Source organism: Anoplophora glabripennis, unplaced genomic scaffold, assembly GCF_000390285.2.
Source record: "Anoplophora glabripennis isolate ALB-LARVAE unplaced genomic scaffold, Agla_2.0 scaffold73, whole genome shotgun sequence".
Classification (NCBI taxonomy): Eukaryota; Metazoa; Arthropoda; class Insecta; order Coleoptera; family Cerambycidae; genus Anoplophora; species Anoplophora glabripennis.
In genome coordinates, this window is record NW_019416874.1 from 94,457 (window position 1) to 115,900 (window position 21,444).

The 21,444-nt window shown below is 35.3% G+C and overlaps 1 protein-coding gene across 1 annotated transcript; it reads right to left on the minus strand.

The window, feature by feature from the left end:
• Window positions 1-2,137: 2,137 nt before the first annotated feature.
• LOC108905021 (vigilin) lies at window positions 2,138-20,368 on the minus strand. The gene is made up of 12 exons (XM_018707780.1): window positions 20,344-20,368; window positions 20,210-20,283; window positions 19,490-19,706; window positions 18,497-18,704; window positions 17,843-18,407; window positions 17,428-17,784; window positions 13,645-14,058; window positions 13,197-13,591; window positions 9,969-10,166; window positions 9,063-9,909; window positions 6,367-6,677; window positions 2,138-3,447 (listed from the first exon to the last, which is right to left on the minus strand). Exons 3-12 carry the CDS (start codon window positions 19,663-19,665, stop codon window positions 3,193-3,195), a joined length of 3,726 nt encoding a protein of 1,241 aa, XP_018563296.1. The 5' UTR covers window positions 19,666-19,706; window positions 20,210-20,283; window positions 20,344-20,368; the 3' UTR covers window positions 2,138-3,192.
• Between the last annotated feature and the right edge of the window lie 1,076 nt (window positions 20,369-21,444).

Below are 21,444 nucleotides of genomic sequence, written 5' to 3' on the forward strand. Positions count from 1 at the left end.
ATTAAAATGTGTGCCTCGAGGGTTTATTTTAAGTCCTATATTTTCGTTAATCAATAAATCAATGATTTAATTACTTGTGAACCAAACAGTGATGCCATTTTATTTGATGATGGCACTACCACAGTTAGAATACATCCAGAAACACTTTGCTCTTAGCATATTTTCACTCTGACATGTCTTATATTAAAATGGGGCCTTTCAACTGGCAAGGGTGTTTTCAAATTAGAGGCGTATTCGAGTTATTACAGATTTAAACTATAGAGACCGTTGTAAAGCCAGATTCGCTGAACTGAACATTTGAGCAGCATCTTGTGTCTGTATTTTATACCGTTTATTATACATTAAGAATAATCTGTCCTTTTACTTGACACACAGCAGTAAACATTACTATGATACCCGTCATAAGAATAATTTGAAACCATTGTACTCGAGACTTTCAGAGAACCATTGTACTCGAAATTTAAAAAAAAATATTTTTAGAATGTAGGATTAAAAAAGTAACTGTAATGCTGTTATTTTTATGAAAGAAATACACGACCAACAAGGGGTGTTTTTTTGACGTCGAAGCAGGTAATTGGTATTAGCAATTTTTTTTCCAAAAAATCAATTACATATTCTCATTCAGCATCCCTTAAAACGTCTTGCCATCAAGTTTCATCAAATTCAATATATCTTTAGATGAGCACTAGTTGGCCGTGTATTCCATTAATAAAAAACAGCAGTATCACAGTTATAGTTTTTTTTACCCTACATTCCCAAATAAAAATTTTTGAAATCGGCCAAAAAATAAAGAAGTTACAGGCTTGTATCACATTTAAGAGCGACAACCTATACCGTGCTTTCACCGTACAACGCTACATAAGGAATTAGCTTCGTTCGAGTTAGTAAATTCGGACGGGTGGGGAGCGCTGGGTGCTGCAAGCTGACTGATGTGAGATGTGATCACGTTCGCCACAGCGCCACACGCGGAGATCAACATCCCCACCGCTGAAGCCGCACGAGTTTGACTGACGCACCTCCTATGTAGTGTTTTCCCGTGAAAGCATGCTATATACGATGGGATAAAAATGACCAATATCTCGTGTGATTACTCGATTATTAGAAGTGCTCAAGTACTAATAACTAATTATCAAAATTGCTCGATTATGCCCATCACTAATCTTGACATCGGAAAAGTGAACTGATTCATATAATAAAATTTTAGTATAGGTACTTAATTTTACATCCAGGCCCCAATTTCTTGTGCCATGCATTCAAACAATTGTGAGGAGCCATATACTTAAAACACCTGTTAAAATGATCCATCTGATTTGATTGTCATTTCCAAAAATTCCTACAGGAAAACACGACAGATATTATTTTTTAGTGATGGCTAACTGACCAGTCACTTAAGAATTGGTAACTTACCAGAGAATGCGACGTCATTTTAGGTCATTTTCAAATTTCGAAAATTACATTTCTTTTGACTGCACGTTTCCTGTTTTTGTAATTTATACAGAACCTTCATAAATGAATAAAAAGCCACATGACTGTGGAAATTAGGCAACCAACATTGCACGGCTGGTACCGTCAACTAAAAATCCCTAAAACTTAGTGTCACCAATATTAACGATTCGTTTACAATCAACAATGACACACCGTTGTGTCTACGCTCTAGATAATGTGACCGCAGATTCATTGAATAAAATTTAGTGAAAAATTACACCAATTTTACTGTTAGTTGCCAACGTGAAAGAAACAAAATTACTGTTCCAAAAATTACGCCAAGTGGCTTGTAATCATTTATGAAGGGTTTGTAGTACCTGCCCTCTTATTTTGATTGCATGTCCTACGTACCAGATATTAGAAAAGCTAAATTGCGTGCAACTTTAACCATTATTTAAAAAATTCCGACTGCACAAAAGGTTACGTCTTGCCAGTAAATAATGATTTTAATTGAATTATTCAAGTGTACAGACAAATTTTAAGTATACCATGGTCATTTGCAAAATGCAACCAGTCACCTGTAGTCACTGACTGGTCATTGTTGGCAAGTGACTGCCATCACCAGTTTTCTTAATAATTTCTTTTAAATTTTTCAAAAGCGTCACCCAATATTTTAGAAACGGGATGTAGGATTGGCAAAATTAAAAACACATTTTGTAATTTTTTTTTTTTTCAATATAATTCTCTCCCTCAGGTTAGTCCTGGGCTAACAAAATCGACCGCAAGGACTCATGTAATACTTAATATATTACCATAATATATATACATAACAGCAAAATTTCAATTCACAAACAAAAAATAATTAAGTAACGTTGAAACCCATTCAACACAATCAGTCAAGTCTCGTCATCATCACCACAGTAATTAATTAATCGATACTAATAGATACAAAATAAAAAAAATTACGATAAAAAATCTTTTACACCTTACAGGGGGCCATCATCTCGGAAAACAATGCAGCACAATATTAGCGACGAGAGTTCAGTACGGTCATATAAAAAAAACGAGAGGAAGGCACGATACACTGCCTTGTTTCCATAGGGCAGAGAAGTTATGACACAAAATAAAAATATATAAAACTTTAAAAATATAGGTATATGTATACATAATATATCCGTTAACGGAATAGTATGCACGGCTATGCATAATAGGCTTAAATTATATCTACCGCAATATACAGATGGAGTGAACATATTGTACAGCTAACTAAATAAAATCGTAAATATCATAACATCTCTACATTATTAGTGCCAGTAGTAGGCCGCATGTCCACCCAGATCAGGGAAGACATAATATCGTCAAAGAAACAGCTTGCGTTGGTTTTATTTCAGTTACCATATCGAGAGTCCAGTGTCGTCGCCAGGCCTATTAATGAATGCAGCAAACAGTGAGGGAAGAGGGTTGCAGATGCAACTAGCTTACAACTATGATTAGTTAGTAACTTAAGGCCGAAACTCCAAACTCACCTCCTCTCCGCTCTGCCTCCTAACCTACATGTTTTGGCAGTGACTTGATTTAAATCCGACATGATTATTACCCAATTAATAAACGGCCCCTCGTTCCCGAGCTTGTAAACCCTTCACTAGAGAACTACACACACTTTACATCGGCTCGGAAACCGAGGAATTATGGAGAGGATACCGAGAAAAACTAATACATATATCAAGCATATCACATGATAGGAGGTGAGCGGAAGGCGGCAGAATTTTAACGGCGAGCTCCCCAGGCTCCGCCGATGGGTGCCGGTGCCGCTTGAGGCGGCTCGGGACCGCGGCCGAATGACGGGAATTCCGTCACGCTGGCTGTGTTGGGAGCCCTCTGTTCCCACGGACCTCCCTGAACCACGAACCCGTTATTTTGCGGGTCTCTACCGCGTGACGGTGCGTTTTGTGCACCTGCGTCAAATAGGATGTTGAGAGTGTGTTGCTTTTCGCGGGTTTGTTGTTCCTCAACATCCTGCAACTGCAAGAAATGGCGAATTAAACGTTTTAGTTTTTAACTGGATTTAATAGAATGATAAGTATTGTTAATTTAAATCAATTATTCTATAATGCATGGGCCCACATATATTTCTTCATTTGTAGTAACATATAACATATATGTTTGAACTACTGTTATTTTATATAAAAAAATTGGATATAATCAATATGATTTTGTTTTATTATATGGAAAAATATTTAAAAAATGTTAATTTTGTAGTCACAAGTATTGATTTGCAACTTGAACAAATAAAAATTGCTGTTTATAATTTGGTTAAAGGCCTTTGATTAAAGACCAATTTTTTTATACATGGATAAAATGTCTAACAATCTGTTAAAAATTAATATAACCGTCTACTAAAGCGAAGATGTTATACAAACAAGTTTATTTAGATAAGAGTTATTTGGCAATTGATTGTCAGGGTACATTTTTGTTACTTACTTTTCCATGTACATGAGAAAGCAGTGTAGAATTAACAAAATTTTGTCTAAATGATTTTAAAACAAAAAAATTTTAGAGCAAAGTAAAACCTTAAAAGTTATACAGGGTGTGGCGTGTATAATCTATAAAAATTAAACTACAGCTTCCTGATGATATTTGTAATAGAAAAGTCTTATACAAAAAAGTTCTATATTTGCGTTTTTTTTTGTAAATTAAAGTTCATTTATTCAACGAAAATGAAGGCCAACCCTGTGTTACTTATTAAAAACTTTGGAAATGTTTTTATGTGGCTAGAGATGCAACCTTATAATTTAAGTCGGTATAATCTAACACTAGTAATACTAAAAGAAGGTTAGGTTACATTATCAAAAAATTTGTGCAGTCGACTGATTTTGTTTTTGTATTGAATTCATTATTCACTTAATTATTAAATATTAAGCATCATCCATCGACCCATCAGTGTTAAAAAGTGAAAGATTCTAGGCAAAAGTTTTTATCTTGTAATTCCACGATAGTGATAATGTAATTTTTATAAAGTAAAAAATAAGAATAGCGTGTTGATTACATTAAAAACGAGATTCTTATTTCTTACTTTGCTTAATTTTTTTGTTTATGTATAAACTAGTTTTACAATGAACCTAGAAAACAATGCATTTACTATTTCTGAACGTGTCGATATGGTGTTAGAGTACGGTGCAGTTGGAGAAGATGCGCTTGCGGCAACTAGGTTTTTCCAGGAACGATGGTCACAACGTTACCCCCCCCCAAGTTCAAATATAATCGGGAAGTATTATTCCTTGAGGAAAAGGACATAGTCAGCAAGTGAACATTAATGTTGAAGATGCAGTGTTGGAAAATCTTAACAAAGACCCCACAATTAGAACTCGACGACTCGCATAGCAAGTAGGAACCTCATCTCGTACCGTACATCGCATTTTAAGGCGCCAGCTGTTGCACCCCTATCATCTGCAACCAATTCAACAGATTTTACCCCCAGATTGTGATCAACGAATGCATTTTTGCAGATGGTTTTTACGGCAATGTGCCAATCAAGTAGACTTTCCTGCTTATGTCTGTGTAACAGATGAGGCGACATTTACCCATGATGAAGTGAATTTCCATAATATGCACATATGGGTCGATGAAAATCCTCACGTGATTAGGGAAACTCATTTTCAACATCGGTTCTCATGATAGGCGATGTACTTGTGGGTTCCTTATTTCTTTGAAGGACGACTAAATAGACCAACATATGCTGACGTTTTGGAGAACCGATTGCCTGAATTATTGGACGATGTGGCATTACAAGATCGGGCACGTATGTTTTATCTTCAAGATGGGGCTCCTCCACACGGTACTCAAGAAGTAACGACACTTTTGAATGACATGTTTCCTCAGCGATGGATTGGACACTTTAGTCCTGTGCCATGGTCACCGCGATCACCCGATCTAACTCCAATGGACTTTTATCTTTGGAGTCACTTGAAGTCATTGGTTCACAAAATTGGGTGCGTCGGTGCCATGCCTGTATCTGCGCTAATGAGGATCAATTGCAACATTTTCTCTAGAAATGGCAAGCTTTATTTCATTTTGTTCCATATTTTAATGGAGTTTGTTTAGTGCACGCAGTTCGGGACTACAGATGCTTGGATGTGGTTTTGTTTGCGAACTCTTGCAATAACAATAATGCATTTAAGATAATAATTACTATTAATTATTATAAAATATCAGTTTTTTTTTAAGTTTTTTAGTTTGTACTTTTGCATTGAAAAATTCCCCAAAAATTGAGAAATATCTTTCTATCTTTCAACGACGATTCCTTTACGAGGCTGGTCTACAGCACTTAACTCATCGTACAGCACACGGATAGGACCGTTTCAGAGAAAATATTTTGATCCACAACTTTAATTCACGGAAAAAAAAGCAAAAATATAACTTTTTCGTATAAGACTTTTCTATTACAAATATCGTTAGGAAGCTTGAAATTTTTATAGATTATACACGCCACACCCTGTATAAGAAAATGTCGGTAAAACTGGTGATGGGACAGCTAAAACAGTATTATGGTAGTTAGAGACAGAAATATTTGGAGTAATTCTGTGGCATTAAACATATTAATGTGATGCTGTGGAAATTAAATAAAATAATGTTTTAGAATTCTGTTGTTTCTGAAATATTTGCGGTAATTCTTTAATACCTCTAATTTGTAAAAAATGAATACCGAGGATGATTATTGTTAGGGAAACTTTTATTTTTAAATTTTATGAGATCATATGCAGGCCCATTTGCAAAACCATTGATTAAACCAAACTTTTGACAAAAAAAAATAATTAGATTAAAATATTTAGATAAATGCTACCCTTAACTCATACAATTTAATAATCATCAATAAATATTTAACATTACACGTTTACCTTATCAAATAATATCAATAATAGTTCAAGGCATGCATGTACTTACATATTCTTCTTCTAAGTTGAGCAAGTGATCGCAGGCCTCGACGACGTTCTCCTCTTGACCTGTAACCACCACCAGGTTGGGATCAGGATCGTCACTTCGAGGGAACTTAATGTCGACGTTATAATCTTCCATAATCTTTCTGATGTTGCGTCCACGCGACCCAATCAGCCTGGAGTGGACGCGGGAGTCTATGGCGATCTCCTTCCTGATGAGTTCATTCAGTTCGTTGACAATCTTCATGATGTCTTCCTTGGCACTGTAGGTGTTGTCCTCATAGCCGGTGATGGTTATAATGTGCTCTTCGGGGTCGCCTGAGAGTTGAAAATTTACATGGTCAATATAACTAAAAATATCCCATTCAATTATAATCATCGATGTTCCCTGATAGTCTTGAACTTGGCTTCGTACATTATTTAATTTTATGTTCGTTTCATTATTTTTTCAATGAGTAGTTATACTATTTATGTAATAATATAGTATGTATAATATTTTTTGACAAACATGTCTGGATTTGTAAGCATTTTGCGTAAATGTTACAAACAAAATTTTTAAGTACGAGTTCTACAAACAACTTAAACGCAGATTTGATGACATTTTTAGATGACATTTTTAGATGACTCATTTTGACAAATAATTCAGTAATAATTTTTTAATAACGTTTTGTTTCCCCTTACAATTGTTATTTTCAAGTGAATAAATACAGTCGATCGTTTCCATCATTATTTTGCAACCTAGACTGTAAAAATTGTATTTTAAGGATTATGTTCAGTTCTCAAATAGTTATCTATGCATCTAGGCCAAAAAAATTTTTTTATGGCTCGTCCATGCTTTGCTGAACAAGACATTAGCCAATGTCAATAAGCTGACAAGATCATAAGAGTACAAATAATTTTACTTCACTTCGTACATCAATCAGCCCTATTCTGTAACTTGCATCGAAATGCTCAGATCGAGTTGAAATGTTTGCAATTTGTAAAGTTCAATATCTATCTATCGACAGAGTTTGACCGATCGACGTCGATTTCTACCAACAACTTCGATAGTAGATGTCGAAACAAGTTATAGAATATCGATGTTGCCCAATTCCGATTTGATGGGTCGATCTTGATTCGATTTTATACATTTCTATTCGATTAGACGGTACAGAATAGGGCTGAATATCTTCCCAATTAGAAATATTTCAGAAAGAAATCTCCCGTAGACTTATGAATAAAAAAATTGGCAGATATCTGCGCAACTGTTTAATATATTTTCTTAAATTTACCAATATTTTAAGTTTTAAGTAGTGATGGGAAAACTCAAATGAAAAATCGAGTACTATTCGATATTTAAAAGTACTCGCTGTTCTCGGATACTTCCTGAAAGTTCTCGATAGTTGCCAGGCTACCTAGCAAATACCATGCGAAATGTAAGTTTTCGAATGCAGGAAATATACGAATGAATTTAAATTAACTACTAATTTAGCGTATTGAATGAATTGTAGGAATTTGAATACTTTGTTTTTGGTGGTTAACAAATAGTTCTCAATGGAACACACGGATGACTTGTAAAGAGAAAGAATTTCAGGTATTCTAAATATCTACATACATATTGTTGATGATTTTAAAAGTATTTAATGGAAACAAAAGAACATACTGAAATAATAAAACTTGTTTGTATACTTAAAAACAGCAAATAATTTTCGATTCTTAGTAGTCATACACGGTGAAACTTTGAGAGGGGGATAGTTTTTTAAGGGTAATAGTATGTGTTCCCTTGAATACGAATCTGAAATTCTTTTTTTTTAATCAAACAAATAGTCAAGTTATAATAAATTTTTTAAAATGCACTTTAATACTTGTGTAGGCCCCCCACTGTAATATTCATGTACTACAAACACATGAATTGTAGACAACTTACAGTGCAGGTGAAGGGAGATAGTGCAGGTCAACGGTGACGAAACGAAGAGGGTAAGTTGTTCCACATTTGATGACAGTACATCTAACTGTGAATTTGAATGTTTTTCATCACTGGAAGCCATCAATACACTATTTATTTTTGTGTACATCATTATTGATTACTGCTCGAGTTTTTTTGCTAGGTTACTTGTAAATTATCGTTTGTGTGGCGAACATCTAATCAACAAAAATAACTCGTGGCGAATGGTGTGTAATTGTGCATGCACTGCGACTAAAGCGCGCCGTTATTTGAGGTTACACTAGCTTCTCCAGCGGCGGGGTACGAAAATTACTAAATTTAAAAAAAATTTAGTTTTTACGATGTAATTAAAAAAAAAAACTATTGATATGTGTTTCTAAAGGTCAATGGAAGCCTCTGTATAAATATGACCCCCACTCAAAGTTACACCCTGTATAATCACTCAAATTTTAAAAATATTCGGAAACAGAGAGATTCTTAAGAATACCCAATTTTGCCCATCACTAGTTTCAAGTGAGGATATTGTCAGAAACAATTACTCTACTGGTTATTTGCCCCGACTAGCATTTAATCCTGCAATATCATTATTTAATGCCAGGATCACTCATAATGATTAGAAATAAATCTAAGAAAGCAAAGAAGAAAAAGAATATTCAACAAATGGCAAATTACTAACAATTACAAAATTAATACTTGGGATGGACATGAGGTAAAATTTCTATTTTTATATTTTATTCTGGGGTTCGTTTAGTGATTTTAATCTCCGTAAAAAAACTTACCCTTTTTAGGGAAGTTGATCTGCACATCATGGTCCTTTCTGATCTTGGTAATCACGGCTCCTCGTTTCCCTATAATTTTGGGATGGTAGTCAGGGTTGACTTCAATTTGCAGCACAAACGACCTCAGTTCCCGGTTCTTCCTGTCCGCCTCCAATTTCTTCACCCTATCCAGCAGGGCTTCTTTGGCACGTTCTACGTTGGCCGCGGTCCCAGTTATCTTGATAATATCCTCTTTGATGTCGGGTGGCGACAATACGATATGGACGTCATACTTATCCATAAGTTCCTTAACGTAATGTCCCTTCTGGCCGATAATAGAGCCGTGTAAATCGAAGGACACATCCACATTGATGGTGATGGGCACCAAATCCAGAAGGGCCTGTTTAGCTTGGTGGCAATTGCTCTCCTTGCCGTTTATCCTGATTACGTCACATTGGCGCACCGGCTCAGAGTTGATGTCGCCGTTGACTTGTTCATAATTGGGGTATTCCTCAAGGTTGTCCCTGTCGGGGAACTTGATCTGTACGTCAAAGTCGGAGGTGATGGCTTGGACCTTATGACCCTTGGCACCCATCACGGTCCTGTGGTACTTCTGAGGAATGATGCATTCTATGGTCACCATAGACTCCAGATCGGCGATGATCTCGTTGATCCTGGCTTTGGCAGCTTCGATGCACTCTTTGGGACCTTTTAAGACGACCCTATCGCTCTCCACTCCCGAACGGGGGAAAGATATCATGACACCACCGCAGTCATCTGCAATTTTATGGAGAACTTCTCCACGTCGAGCCACAAAGTGTTTGTGGTGGCGGGGCTCTACTTGCATCACACTCTCGATGATGTTGTCCTGTAATGGAAATTTGAACAGATATTAAGTACGTTGCGGTACATCCAACACAAACTCACGATATCTTTAATTGTAGTTTCAAGAGCGGCTTTGGCCTCTTCTACCGCGTCCTTCCTGCCGATGATTGTGATGATCTCGCGATCCTCATCGTTGTTAGAAGGAAAAACTATCCTGGCACCGGTAGAATCTCGGATTTTTTTTATATTGGCACCATTTTTACCAATAAGGAACTTGTGGTGTTGAGCTTTGGCACGTACCTGAAAATTCCATTGTTTTGAAACCGGTGGCGATAAAAAATCTTTTTTTAAATCAGTAATCCACACCAAAAGTGGTTAAATTCAATAATCCAGACTATATTCTATTAACCGGAATTATAGTTTATTGCAGATTACAGGGTTTATTTATTTCCATATACAGGGTGTCTCATAATTAGCTGCCAACCCTGAACAGGCCGATTCTATGATCAAAACTAAGTAAAAAAGTTCATATGAACATGGGTCCGGAAATGCTTCCTAAGGGCACAGGGACCCATTGAAGAGGGAGGAATGGAAATCATTTTTTTGCAATATCTCTCAATCGCGTTGTGATAAATGAATGAAATTTGGTATACACAGCTAAATTTTGATGAGCAATTTGATGGACTAATCCATTTATTTCCACAAGGTCCATTGGGGAGGGTACGGGGGGGGGGGGCCTTGGTACTTTGCATGTGAAACTTTTTCATCTTTGACTTTTTAACAAATTGGACAGCAAATTCCGTTTTCCCGAACTGTTTTACAGTTCGGGAAAACAGGCAGTAGGCTGTTAAAAAAAACTAATGGCCAATGTTTGGCGAAATGAGAATGTCCAAATATGTCTCTTATTCCTTTTAATACATTTATTTTATTACAGTTGAGCCGGCGATTCTTTATGTACACGTCACTAAGCGTAATTAATAAATAACTAAGGTTAAAAAAACAAATTTAAATAACTAAATGTGTTCATGAATTACTGTTCCTTTAAGAAATAATAATTATTCACATTTGTATAATGAAAATTCGTTTTATAATTTTATGCATGATAACAATACTTTAAAATTGTATTGAAAAGTTATTTGGAAATTAATAAAGAATCTTTGACAGAACGGACATAACCTCAATTATTATCGTTCTTTTGATATGTGCATGGTCTTCTTCTTTTCACGATAGAAAATAATTTTCAAGTGGCTGATTTGTTATGACAGCTTGACAAACATAGATAAGAAATACATATTTTTGAGGTTTGAGATAACGCACGGAAATCCACCAACTACTGCACAAAATGCTAATCTGGCAGGTTGACAGGTGACAGCACAAAGGACTGTAGCAGAAGTTGCAGGAAACGTCGCTAAACAAATACATATCTGCGATAAACGACAATATGTCTGTCTCTTTTTCATTCATCATACACAATTATTAATTATCACTGTCGGAACTAGCATCAACTGCATAATACATGAAGGTGATTGCTTGTCTTTTTCTATTCGCTACTCTACGTTAATCGATTATTATTGATTGTTTATCTTAGCTACCTGTGCATGGTCAGGACGTGAACGTAGAGAATCGTCGGCACAACTATATCTACCTTAGGTAGGTAATTTTGCGACATGCGTAAAGTATTAGTTTTGCTGGAATCAAAATGGAATTTATATAGTGTAGTGGTGTTTTAGTAAGTTTAATTTTATTGTAATACAGGGGTCGGCATAAGTCAGGCAACCAATTTGCATTAAGAGCATTAATTTTCATTCTGAAAATGCGTCTACTCGATGAGCACGTGTTATCATATTCATGACACAGACACAACTGTCTGAAGCACGAACATGCTTCGTTTTAATCTTTTCCGACACCGCTGCCAGACTTATGAGCGTTGCCGGACTTATGCCGATTTTTCGAGAGCATTGCCTGACTTATGCCGACCCCTGTATTATAGTGAAGTTTAGTGAAAATGAAAATTACAAAAAAAAAAGGTTTAAAATAAATTCTGTTTTCCTCTTTACAAATAAAAAATATATTACTTTCGTATTGATTGGTGTATTAAAAAATTTGAAACAAATTATGGACTAACAAGAAGGTGACATCGATGCTTTTTTTTCAAAGATATTCCGATATATTAATTCCTGCAGGTGGTTTTCGCTCCCACACCGATCTCAAAAAAGGGGCATTTTTCATACACTAAGGCTTTCTTTGCAAGCCGCGCAGCCTTCCTTCCTTTATCCGTTTGGCATATTTTGAAGGCGATTTCTTAACATCTTCTGAATGAAATTTCACTTTTCCAGAAGTTCCGCAGCCAAAAACGCAAATTTTTACTGTGGGAGAGAGACAGAAACCAACGGGCACGCCCACCGACGGATGTTTTGAGGGTTTACTCAGCTTCTACGTGCGAGTTTTGTTCTTTCTTCGTCTCCACGGAATGTTATCGAAAGATATTTTTTACTTTTCAATATCGAAATTTGCTTTTTAAAAAGTTTTTCTCCACCTTGCACCTATCTCGCGGAACCCCAATATTTTCGTAAAGCCCAGATTATTTTGCCCAAAATGCAATTTTCGCGGCGTCATATTTTCCTTTATGGATACTACCGGCACCCTAGCTTTGTTCCGAGAGGGAGCGAAAGCTTTTCTCTCTGCGTACGAGCAGCTCCGGCAACCCGGCAACGTCCCCTACCGGAACGCTTTTCTGATGCCGCGCAACGTTCTCTACCTTCTATATCGCCCTCAACTTTTATTAGGTCAAATGTAACAAAATATAAGACGAGATTAAGAATATTTTGATACAAACTGTCAAATTATACATGAGCCGCTTTTACAACGAGTGGAACAGGTTCAGAAACAAAAGAAGTATTTCATCTTGAGCTGAAGAAAATACTATTTTTTTCAACTGATACATAATTTTGTTATTGTTATTCTTTTAATTGCTTCCAAATGGCAAAACATGCATTCAAGATCGGATATTTTCAAAAAATATCCGAAAAGTCAATCAAAGTTTCCATTTCTAGAAAAGTTATGATGAATTTTCTTGCCAATAAATGCCAATTAAATCCATTTCTTAGTAGCTGTAGTTAGTGTACCAAATTTAAAAAAAACGGCTTCAATTAACTTATTGGGAAAAAAAAATTAATTTAAAAAAATTTACTTTAATGTAACACCGTTAATACTGATTGCGAAAAAGTGTCACAGGGACTTGGAGCACTATTTTTATGAATAAAATGACCTTAATTTTTTTTATAAATTTCGAAACTGCTTGTATAATTACTAAGTATAATCGAAACTCACCTCTGCAGTATAGCTAGCAAGCTGTCTTTCATTGGCCAAGTCAAGAAGCTGCTGCTTGGCTCGATCAACGTCATCCTTGGGTCCTCGGATGGTGACCTTGTCGCTCTTGCTGTCTGCGCTGGGGAATTTTATGGCAACACCCCCACAGTCCTCCATGATGGAGTGGATAAGCTTTCCTTTAGCACCGATAAGGGAATTGTAAAACTTGGGCGGAATCGTGATCTCTTCACTGACTATATTCTCCAGCTCGTCCTGGATCTTGCGGATCTTCTCGCGGGCTTCCTCAACGTTTTCCCTCTTCCCTGTGATGGTGATGACGTCGTTTTTGTCACCTTCGGCGGGAAGATCGATTTTCGTGTTTGTATCCTCACGGATTTTACGTATATTGGCACCTCCTAAGGAAATTTAATGAGATGCGTGTATAATTTTTTTAAAACGGTATTCTTACCTTTTCCGATTATGAACTTGTGGAACTGTTTGTAAATAGGTACTTCGATTTGATATGACGATTCATTTAGTTCCTTAACCAACTTCTCCAGGTATCTGGCGCACTTATCGACATCCTCTTTTGGTCCCCTAACTTTGACAATGTCGTTCCTGTCTCCGGGCCCGGGGAAATAGATCTGCACTTGATTGAATTTATCCCTGACCTCTTTAATGTTTTCCCCCCTAGTGCCGATAATGTTTCTATAATGACGCTGTTCTATGATGACGTCCTTCTCTTTTTCGTTTTCCAACTTGAATATCCTCTGCTCCAGCTCCGCTTGAGTGCTGGCCACGTCTTGCTTGTTGCCTTCGATCCGGACCAAACCACTTTCGTCTATGTTGATCACAACGTTGAATTCCTCTTTGAGTTTATTAACTGAAAGAAAAAAGAGATAGTTTTATAGATTAAAAAAATAGTCATTTAAGGTAAATCTTCTGTTTTGTCTGAAACACAGGTTTCCAAGAGCAGCTAATTTATTGAATGGTAAATCACACAGATCTTTTTAATAGTATCCAATAATTTTATAGAGTTATGTGATAAAATATCTCAAAATAATTTTTTAAATTTATTTTTCAAATTAATTAACTTATATTCAAACTACTATACAAGGTGTAACTGAGAATAGGGGTCATATTTGTACCAAGGCTATCTTTGACCTATAGAGACATATAATAAGTTTGTTTTTTCAAATTCTATTCTGAAAGTTGAATTTTCTTTTAAGCCTTTGTTTAAAAAAAAATAAATGTAACAAAATGAAGCGGAAACATATTTGGATATTTTCATTTCGTCAAATTAACATCGAGTGGATTGATATTATTTAATTTACCCAAACTAAATCAATGTCAGAGGTCACTGATACTGAAATTCACAAACTAGGCAATGTTTTAAAAAAATAGTAACAAATACTTTTTATTGAAAACATGAAATGGTTTGTAAAAATATTTCAAATCTGTCAAGTTAGTAGGAATTCTTATTTCATTCACTGTACATTTAACAAAAATAATTATTTTAAAACATAAATTAGTTTTACTTTCAAAATTTTCAACATTAATTAATATGAAATAAATCGTAAAAAACACAATTTTTTTTAAAATCTAAAAATATTCAGCGCTTTGTCCTCATTGACATAAAAAAAATATGGTGAGTATAAAATAACATGTCACAAAATCTGGCAATCTGTTTTTCATTATTTTCGATTGCAGCTTAAGTCTCTGCCACTCCATTAATTTTAATAAATTGGTAACCAATTCAGCAGTTGTCCATTGGTGTGATAGACAAAAGTTTAAGTACACTTTAAAAAACGAATTATAACTACTATTTATTGCATTTATTAAAAAAATTATTTCAAATTAGTATTCTGGGGAACATGTATCCGTACTAAACTGATCCCATTGAAGTTACTTACACTTTATATAAACCACTTTTCAGTAGTTACCCTATATATTTTTACATATTTCATTAAGTGAGAGTGTAAATAACAGATAGTTGGCAATTGACTATTTGCTTGTTTAACAAAATCGTGTTTGCACATTTTCATAGATAGTATGCGCGATGATTCTCCGAGAAAATAGTCAACAAATGCAACAGGTTCCATTTTTCGATTGATTCAACTGTCAGTTCCGAGAATGTAGCATGTATTATATTGTCATGTCATGATTAGCGCCAGTGCACAGTTAGTAGTGCTTCAGGATAGATGATGCTGTTGTTATAGACATTAACATAGAAAAATTGATGTGTGTGATGCAAATGCGCCATATTTTATAAGGCCTTGCAAAGACTACTATGACTATGACAAAAATATTTCGGAAACTGCATGTAAGAACCAAAAAAATATCTTCCGACTGTTTTGTGCGTGCCTTCACTAACTAGTTTGAGAAATAGTAACCAATGTACAGAGTTCTCCGAATTTTATCCAAGAAAATTAAGAAATTTTTAGAAGTAAAAATAATGGCACTTTGCCATATCATCTTGTTTTCAAAACTTCACTAGTTTTCATAAAGGGCGTCAAATAAAAAAAAAAAGTATATATTATTTGAACAAAAAATGTTTTTCCTCAATAAATTATTAAATGTGAACCTTGTTTTGAACAAAAGTGATCTCTTCATTCCTTTTTTACCATTTACAAATCAATAATTCATAAAAATGGTATGCTTAAATACATTTAAAATTACACTAATACAGAACAAGTCAAATATAGTCAAATACATATTTATCCTAGCCCAAAATGAATATTTTCTTGTATAAACAAATGCTCTTGAAGCTATTGTTTTTTAATATTAAAGTCAACAAAAATCGATTCATCAGAATCAGAATACAAGATTTTTAAAAGAGTACGCAAGTACAGAGGCACCATTTTGAACACATTTTGTGAAATCATTTAAATACAATGATCAGAAAATCGATTTTTTTTTCTATATTCTTAAACGATAGAACTGTAAGTGAAGAATACATTCTGAAAGTTTGAAAGCGAAATTCGAAAAACTCTGGAAGTTACAACCCTTAAATGTTGCGCATGTCCGCACGGGTTTCGAGCACACGACACAGGTAGAAGCAAGAGCGCACAGAGACAGGTATTCTCGTCAACAAGATGTTTGTAGGGGAATTAACCGTTTTCAGACGAGTTTCGGAAAATATACGCCAAAGTTTGTTTACAGTTTATAGTTGCCCTTTTACGGAGGAAACACATTAGGCGGTCGCGGTCCCGTCGCATCACAGACCATGCTAGTCTCGATCGCGCGAGGTGAAGTTCCTTCCCATGTTTTATAATGTATGCATTCTCACTAGACATTCCCGAGCCTGTTCCGCTCGCATCGCGTTTTCCACCGATTTTTTCCAGAGAATCTCGGGAGACCATAGAAGAGCCAGTAAAAATACCTATTCCATAGAACTCATTTTCTTAACTATTAAACAATAAAGCAACTATTTAAAAGAGAGAGCGAGTAGGATTGTGTGTGACTGTCAAATGCGACTGATTTTGTAAAAGACCGTGACCAGCTCAGCCCAGAACGCGATGGCCTAATGTGTTCTCTCCTTTATCCTTTGTAAACAGCAACGCTTGTTTGTCGAAGGATCCCATCTGCAAATAATAGAATAGGAACGGGAATTTACCGTTTTTCTCGAAATTACATTTCTGAAACGGGTGTACACGATTACGCAAAAACTATTAAACCGATTGAGTTCCCCCTTAGTAGAAATGTTGATAACACTATATTTTTTATACAAATGCAGAAAATTTCGCATGAAAATTCTATTTTTGTCTTTAAATGAGTGCCATTTTTACCATTTTTCTCAACGTCACATAGAAACTACACGTTTTAAATAAGAAAATGTTTATAATTTGTTGCAGATCAAGGAGCTAGGCTGTACAACATTTTGAAAGTCACGAGGCAACCTTGCTGAGACTCTACCACAGCTCCACCATTTTGACGATAAATAAATTAAAAAATTCCTACAGTCCAATGGATGTAGAATGTATATTTCTTAGTTGAAAAATTCCTCAAAATTTACTAATTTCCCTACGTCTAATCGTATATGTCTCTTTATGACCGTAAATAACTGGACAGATTCCTAAATATAGAGAATTGACATCTAAAATATGCTTTTCCGACAAACACTTAAATGTCTAAATATACGAAGACAAAAGTTTCAATATTTTATAGATGTTTTATTGACATCAGTGTGTTTTTAGTTCCCAAAATAGGACAAGAACGGGTACGCTGCTAAGAGGACTAAAATTCTACTCACTATTGGCACCGCTTTTTCCTATGATGTGTTTGAAGAGCTTTGGGTCAACGTGCATCTCCGTAAAGGTCATCCTACCAATCAGATCCTTGGCCATGGTTTCGATTTGTTCCTGTGCCTTCTCCACTTCTTCCGGAGGTCCCTCAATCTTAATCTTGTCCTCTTTGTCCGTGAATTCGACGTGGACTTTTGTCAGGTTTTGTGTGATTTCTTTAATATTAGCGCCTCTACGTCCAATTATGTACTTGTGGATCCAAGCGGGAGCGTCAACGTCACTTGAGCGAACTGAATTGGCTTTTTCATAGACAACGCTTAGGGCAAGACCTAGTTTCTCATGGGGGCCGCGGAGTGTAATTGTACCTGAAAAATTTAAAAGTATAACAGAATTAAAAGAATAATGGTTTTTAAATGTGCTCACCTGTGGCCAAGTAACTTTGAGGCATTTCAACGCTAACACCGGTTGTTTCGAGAATTTCTGCGATCGTCTGTCCCTTTGGCCCAATGACGTATTTGTGCTGTGACTTTGGTACTTCCACGGAGACCGTCGTCGATTTTTTTTCCATGTTTTTGTATATTTCTTCAATTCTGGCTTTAGCAGCCATGACGCCTTCCTTTTCTCCTGCTATGAATATCTCGTCTTTCATCACTGACGGTGGAGGAACGTTGATCTTAGCCCCCGTTTCTTCAATCAAGAGGTTAAGATTCTTGTTGTTGGGCCCCACTATGAAGGGATGGAAATGTTTTGGGATGTTGATACGTTCTGATGCCTTTTTCGACTGTTGATCAGACGTCACCCTGATCTCGTGCTCGGCTTTCTCGATGCCCTCTTTTGTGCCATTAATTGTGATTACATCAGAAGTGTCGTTCATCGGTGGTATTAAAATCTTTGTGGCCGTGGTCTTCTCCAGTTCCCTCAAGCGTTCGCCCTTCTTACCCAGGATCCACCTGTGGTGCTCTTTTGGAATGGGGATTTGCTTGCTAGCCTTAAGAGATAAAAAAGAATTTTTAACTGAAACCACATATCACAGACCGTCCACTTTAAGTGGTTCAGGTTAAATAGAGATATGCTTACTTGTGTCTGAAAATGAGTCAAGATCTTCCGCCTAGCTTCGAGGACTTCATTTTGTTTTCCGGTAACGAGAAATGTGAGGGACTGATCTTTAGCATGTGAAATCTCAATATGGGCGCCGGTTTCCTTCATTATATTCCCACATATGTGGTTAGATTCGCCTTCGCCAAATTTCTGACTGGATTCTTGTTTCCTCTCTTCAAAGGGAACCCTTAACATGCAAATCTATTTTAATCAAATAACCTTCTATGGATACTAGACAGACATGTACAAATTTACATCTAAAATCTAAATAAGCTAATAATTATTCATTAGAGCTTTTTACTCTTAAAAAATTGATGACAGAAGGTTAGCCACAACTCAAGTCAGAATATGTAATGCAGAAATATCAGCAGCTAGTTGCATTTCTTTCTAGTAATTAATTTTATTTGAATAGACGACACTTTTTACTTAATTAAATTCAGAGAATATTTTCCATATACACACTAATTTTCTGATTATAAGAAATTATACATTATCTTCTGTTATCAACACAGCATTTGTTTTAATTATCTTCAATTAAACAATTTAGGAATAATCAAAAAATATTTCAAACTATATCCACAAAATATGTGTCTGCTGATATGGAATTAAAGAAAACATATTCGTTATTTTAAAAACAAGATATCATGCCTCGTTAACAGTCCACAAACTTTGACATATAAAGACAAAGAATACTTATCAGACACAACAAAACAGTGCCGACCTGAAAAATTCGATAATATATATTTAAGAATCAAAAATGTAAAAATTAGACGTAATATGTAAATACATATTTGATTTTAATTATATTATGTAATATTTTATTTAAATTATATAAGAAAATACATAAGTAAATCCATTTTTACATAATAAATATCAGAAAAGTTTTCTTAACACTATTTCACACTACTAGTGAAACTAAATTTTTTACCATGCTGAGCAAAAATATATAAAAAATTTAAGACGATATCTAACCTGAAAACCTGAGTAATAATTGAAGATCCGACTCTCATTTTGTTGTTACTCCATTGCCCTATGCTGTTGTTACTCTGTGTTTGATTGGATGATTCAGGCAGAGCTGGGAAGAGGTCATCGTAACTTCTTATGGAGGGCTCGTAGGCCGCACCTTCTTCGATCACTGGTTGCTGCATTTTGGGAGTGTCCTGATTCGTGCCAAGTCGTTACAGCAACACTAAAGTAAAGGACATATAATAGCCGATTTAGGTATTACAAATAGTATCGAATATGTAGTGCATAACATAAATTACTGTTAAGGTTTAATTAACCGTCCACTTCTATTTAAACTGTATATAACTATAAAACCTTGTTCCCAAATTTATTAACTCTGAAAAACAAAATATATTAAAAATTAAAATATTTTTTATTGGTAGTATAGTAACATGGTAATTAGAAATTAGGAAGAAAAATACACACTATTAAAATTTCTATTGTCAACATATGGAGTTATTCATAGGCCTAAAAAGCGAATAAAAAATGCGCAGTACTTTAGTGAAAACTAAAATGGACCAAGTTAAATTAAAACTAATTGCACAACGGTTCGATAATTTGTTTAAAATTAATATTTTTACGTATATAGGCAATATCGAGTCGACGTGTCACTTCACCCGAGCATGTTGACCCAAGACAGCGATGTGCATATGAAATGGGAGAGAATTTTCGTTAAAATAAACTTACTGTACTGTAAAAACAGAAAATCCGTCCTAGAAAAACCTGGATCTTCGAAGAATCTCCAGTTTTACTTGGTATTCCTGTAAAAATAAAATATATTTGTTTTATAAAGACAAAATAACACACACGTTTTAACCCACCTACTGCCAAGTAGAAAATGAGAAATGAAGATTTTTAGAGACCGATGCGCGGTAGCAAATAATTCGTAGGAGTTGTTACCTTGTAGTTGAGAAATTTGTCACTTATCATTTTGTGTCAAAAACTTTCTTAAGTACGTTATATTTATTCTATTAGCCAATAGATGGCAAAAGAAAACCCCACAGAATATTAAGGTCGTAGAATAAAAAGACGGTTTTCTAGTTATTCTGTGATTGATAGGCCAGGCCACTGACCACTTTATTTTAAGTACATATGTACATAATCACTAGAGAGCGGACAATGTGTGACTTTAACCCGAAGAATAGGTCAAATTTTGGTAGAGATGTGTACGCGTTCAAAAATGTATTGTGTATAAACTATGCAAAATATAATTATTTTGTATAGCAAATATATCGTATTATCCTCGCGAAGATTTGTACCCTTTATTTAAAATCCATAAATCATGTGAACAGGTTAAATAACGAGAAAATAATTGAGTTAATTTAGTTCTAAAGAAATGAAATGACACTCGCGCCCATCTCTAGTCCATCAATCGACATCGGTTGCGTTTATCGAATTCCTATTGGTCGGAATTCAAACTGCAGCCCTGTTATGAATGGAGCGTGAGTTGGACTATTCTATCATGTGCGTCGCCTGAGGGTATTCGTTACATTGACTCCTAATTTCCAATTAAAAGAACGACACTATTTTTAACCGAACTTTATTTAATAAATATGTAGTATACGATTTCTGATTTTCTAAATATTTTATAACGCCTAAAAATGTATGTACCGTGGAATTTTCGTGAATTATCACGTATATTTCCGATGCATACCCGACACGCCACTGCGTCATGGGTAATGTATCTAGAGGTTTATGAATGACATATCTATGTTCAAGGTTAAAGTCACAAATTGTCCGCTCTCTGATAATCACCAAATAAACCAGACTCCAGACTCGATTTGTGATTTTTAAATCAATCTTATGGCGATTTCCATTGACACACTGAGTGCGCACCGAGTATATTTCCATCTTTTATTATCACTGTAGATAATATAGGATGGAGATACACTGAATATGCGCTCCACAAAACAGAGAAAAGA

Coding starts and splice junctions, on each gene's coding strand:
- LOC108905021 (XM_018707780.1), bottom strand. CDS start 19,665: ATGCAGCAACCAGTGATCGAAGAAGGTGCGGCCTACGAGCCCTCCATA. Junction 17,785..17,842: donor TCAAAGTTACTTGGCCACAG/GTGAGCACATTT, acceptor TAAATTTTTCAG/GTACAATTACACTCCGCGGC. Junction 14,059..17,427: donor AGGAAAAAGCGGTGCCAATA/GTGAGTAGAATT, acceptor TTTTTCTTTCAG/TTAATAAACTCAAAGAGGAA.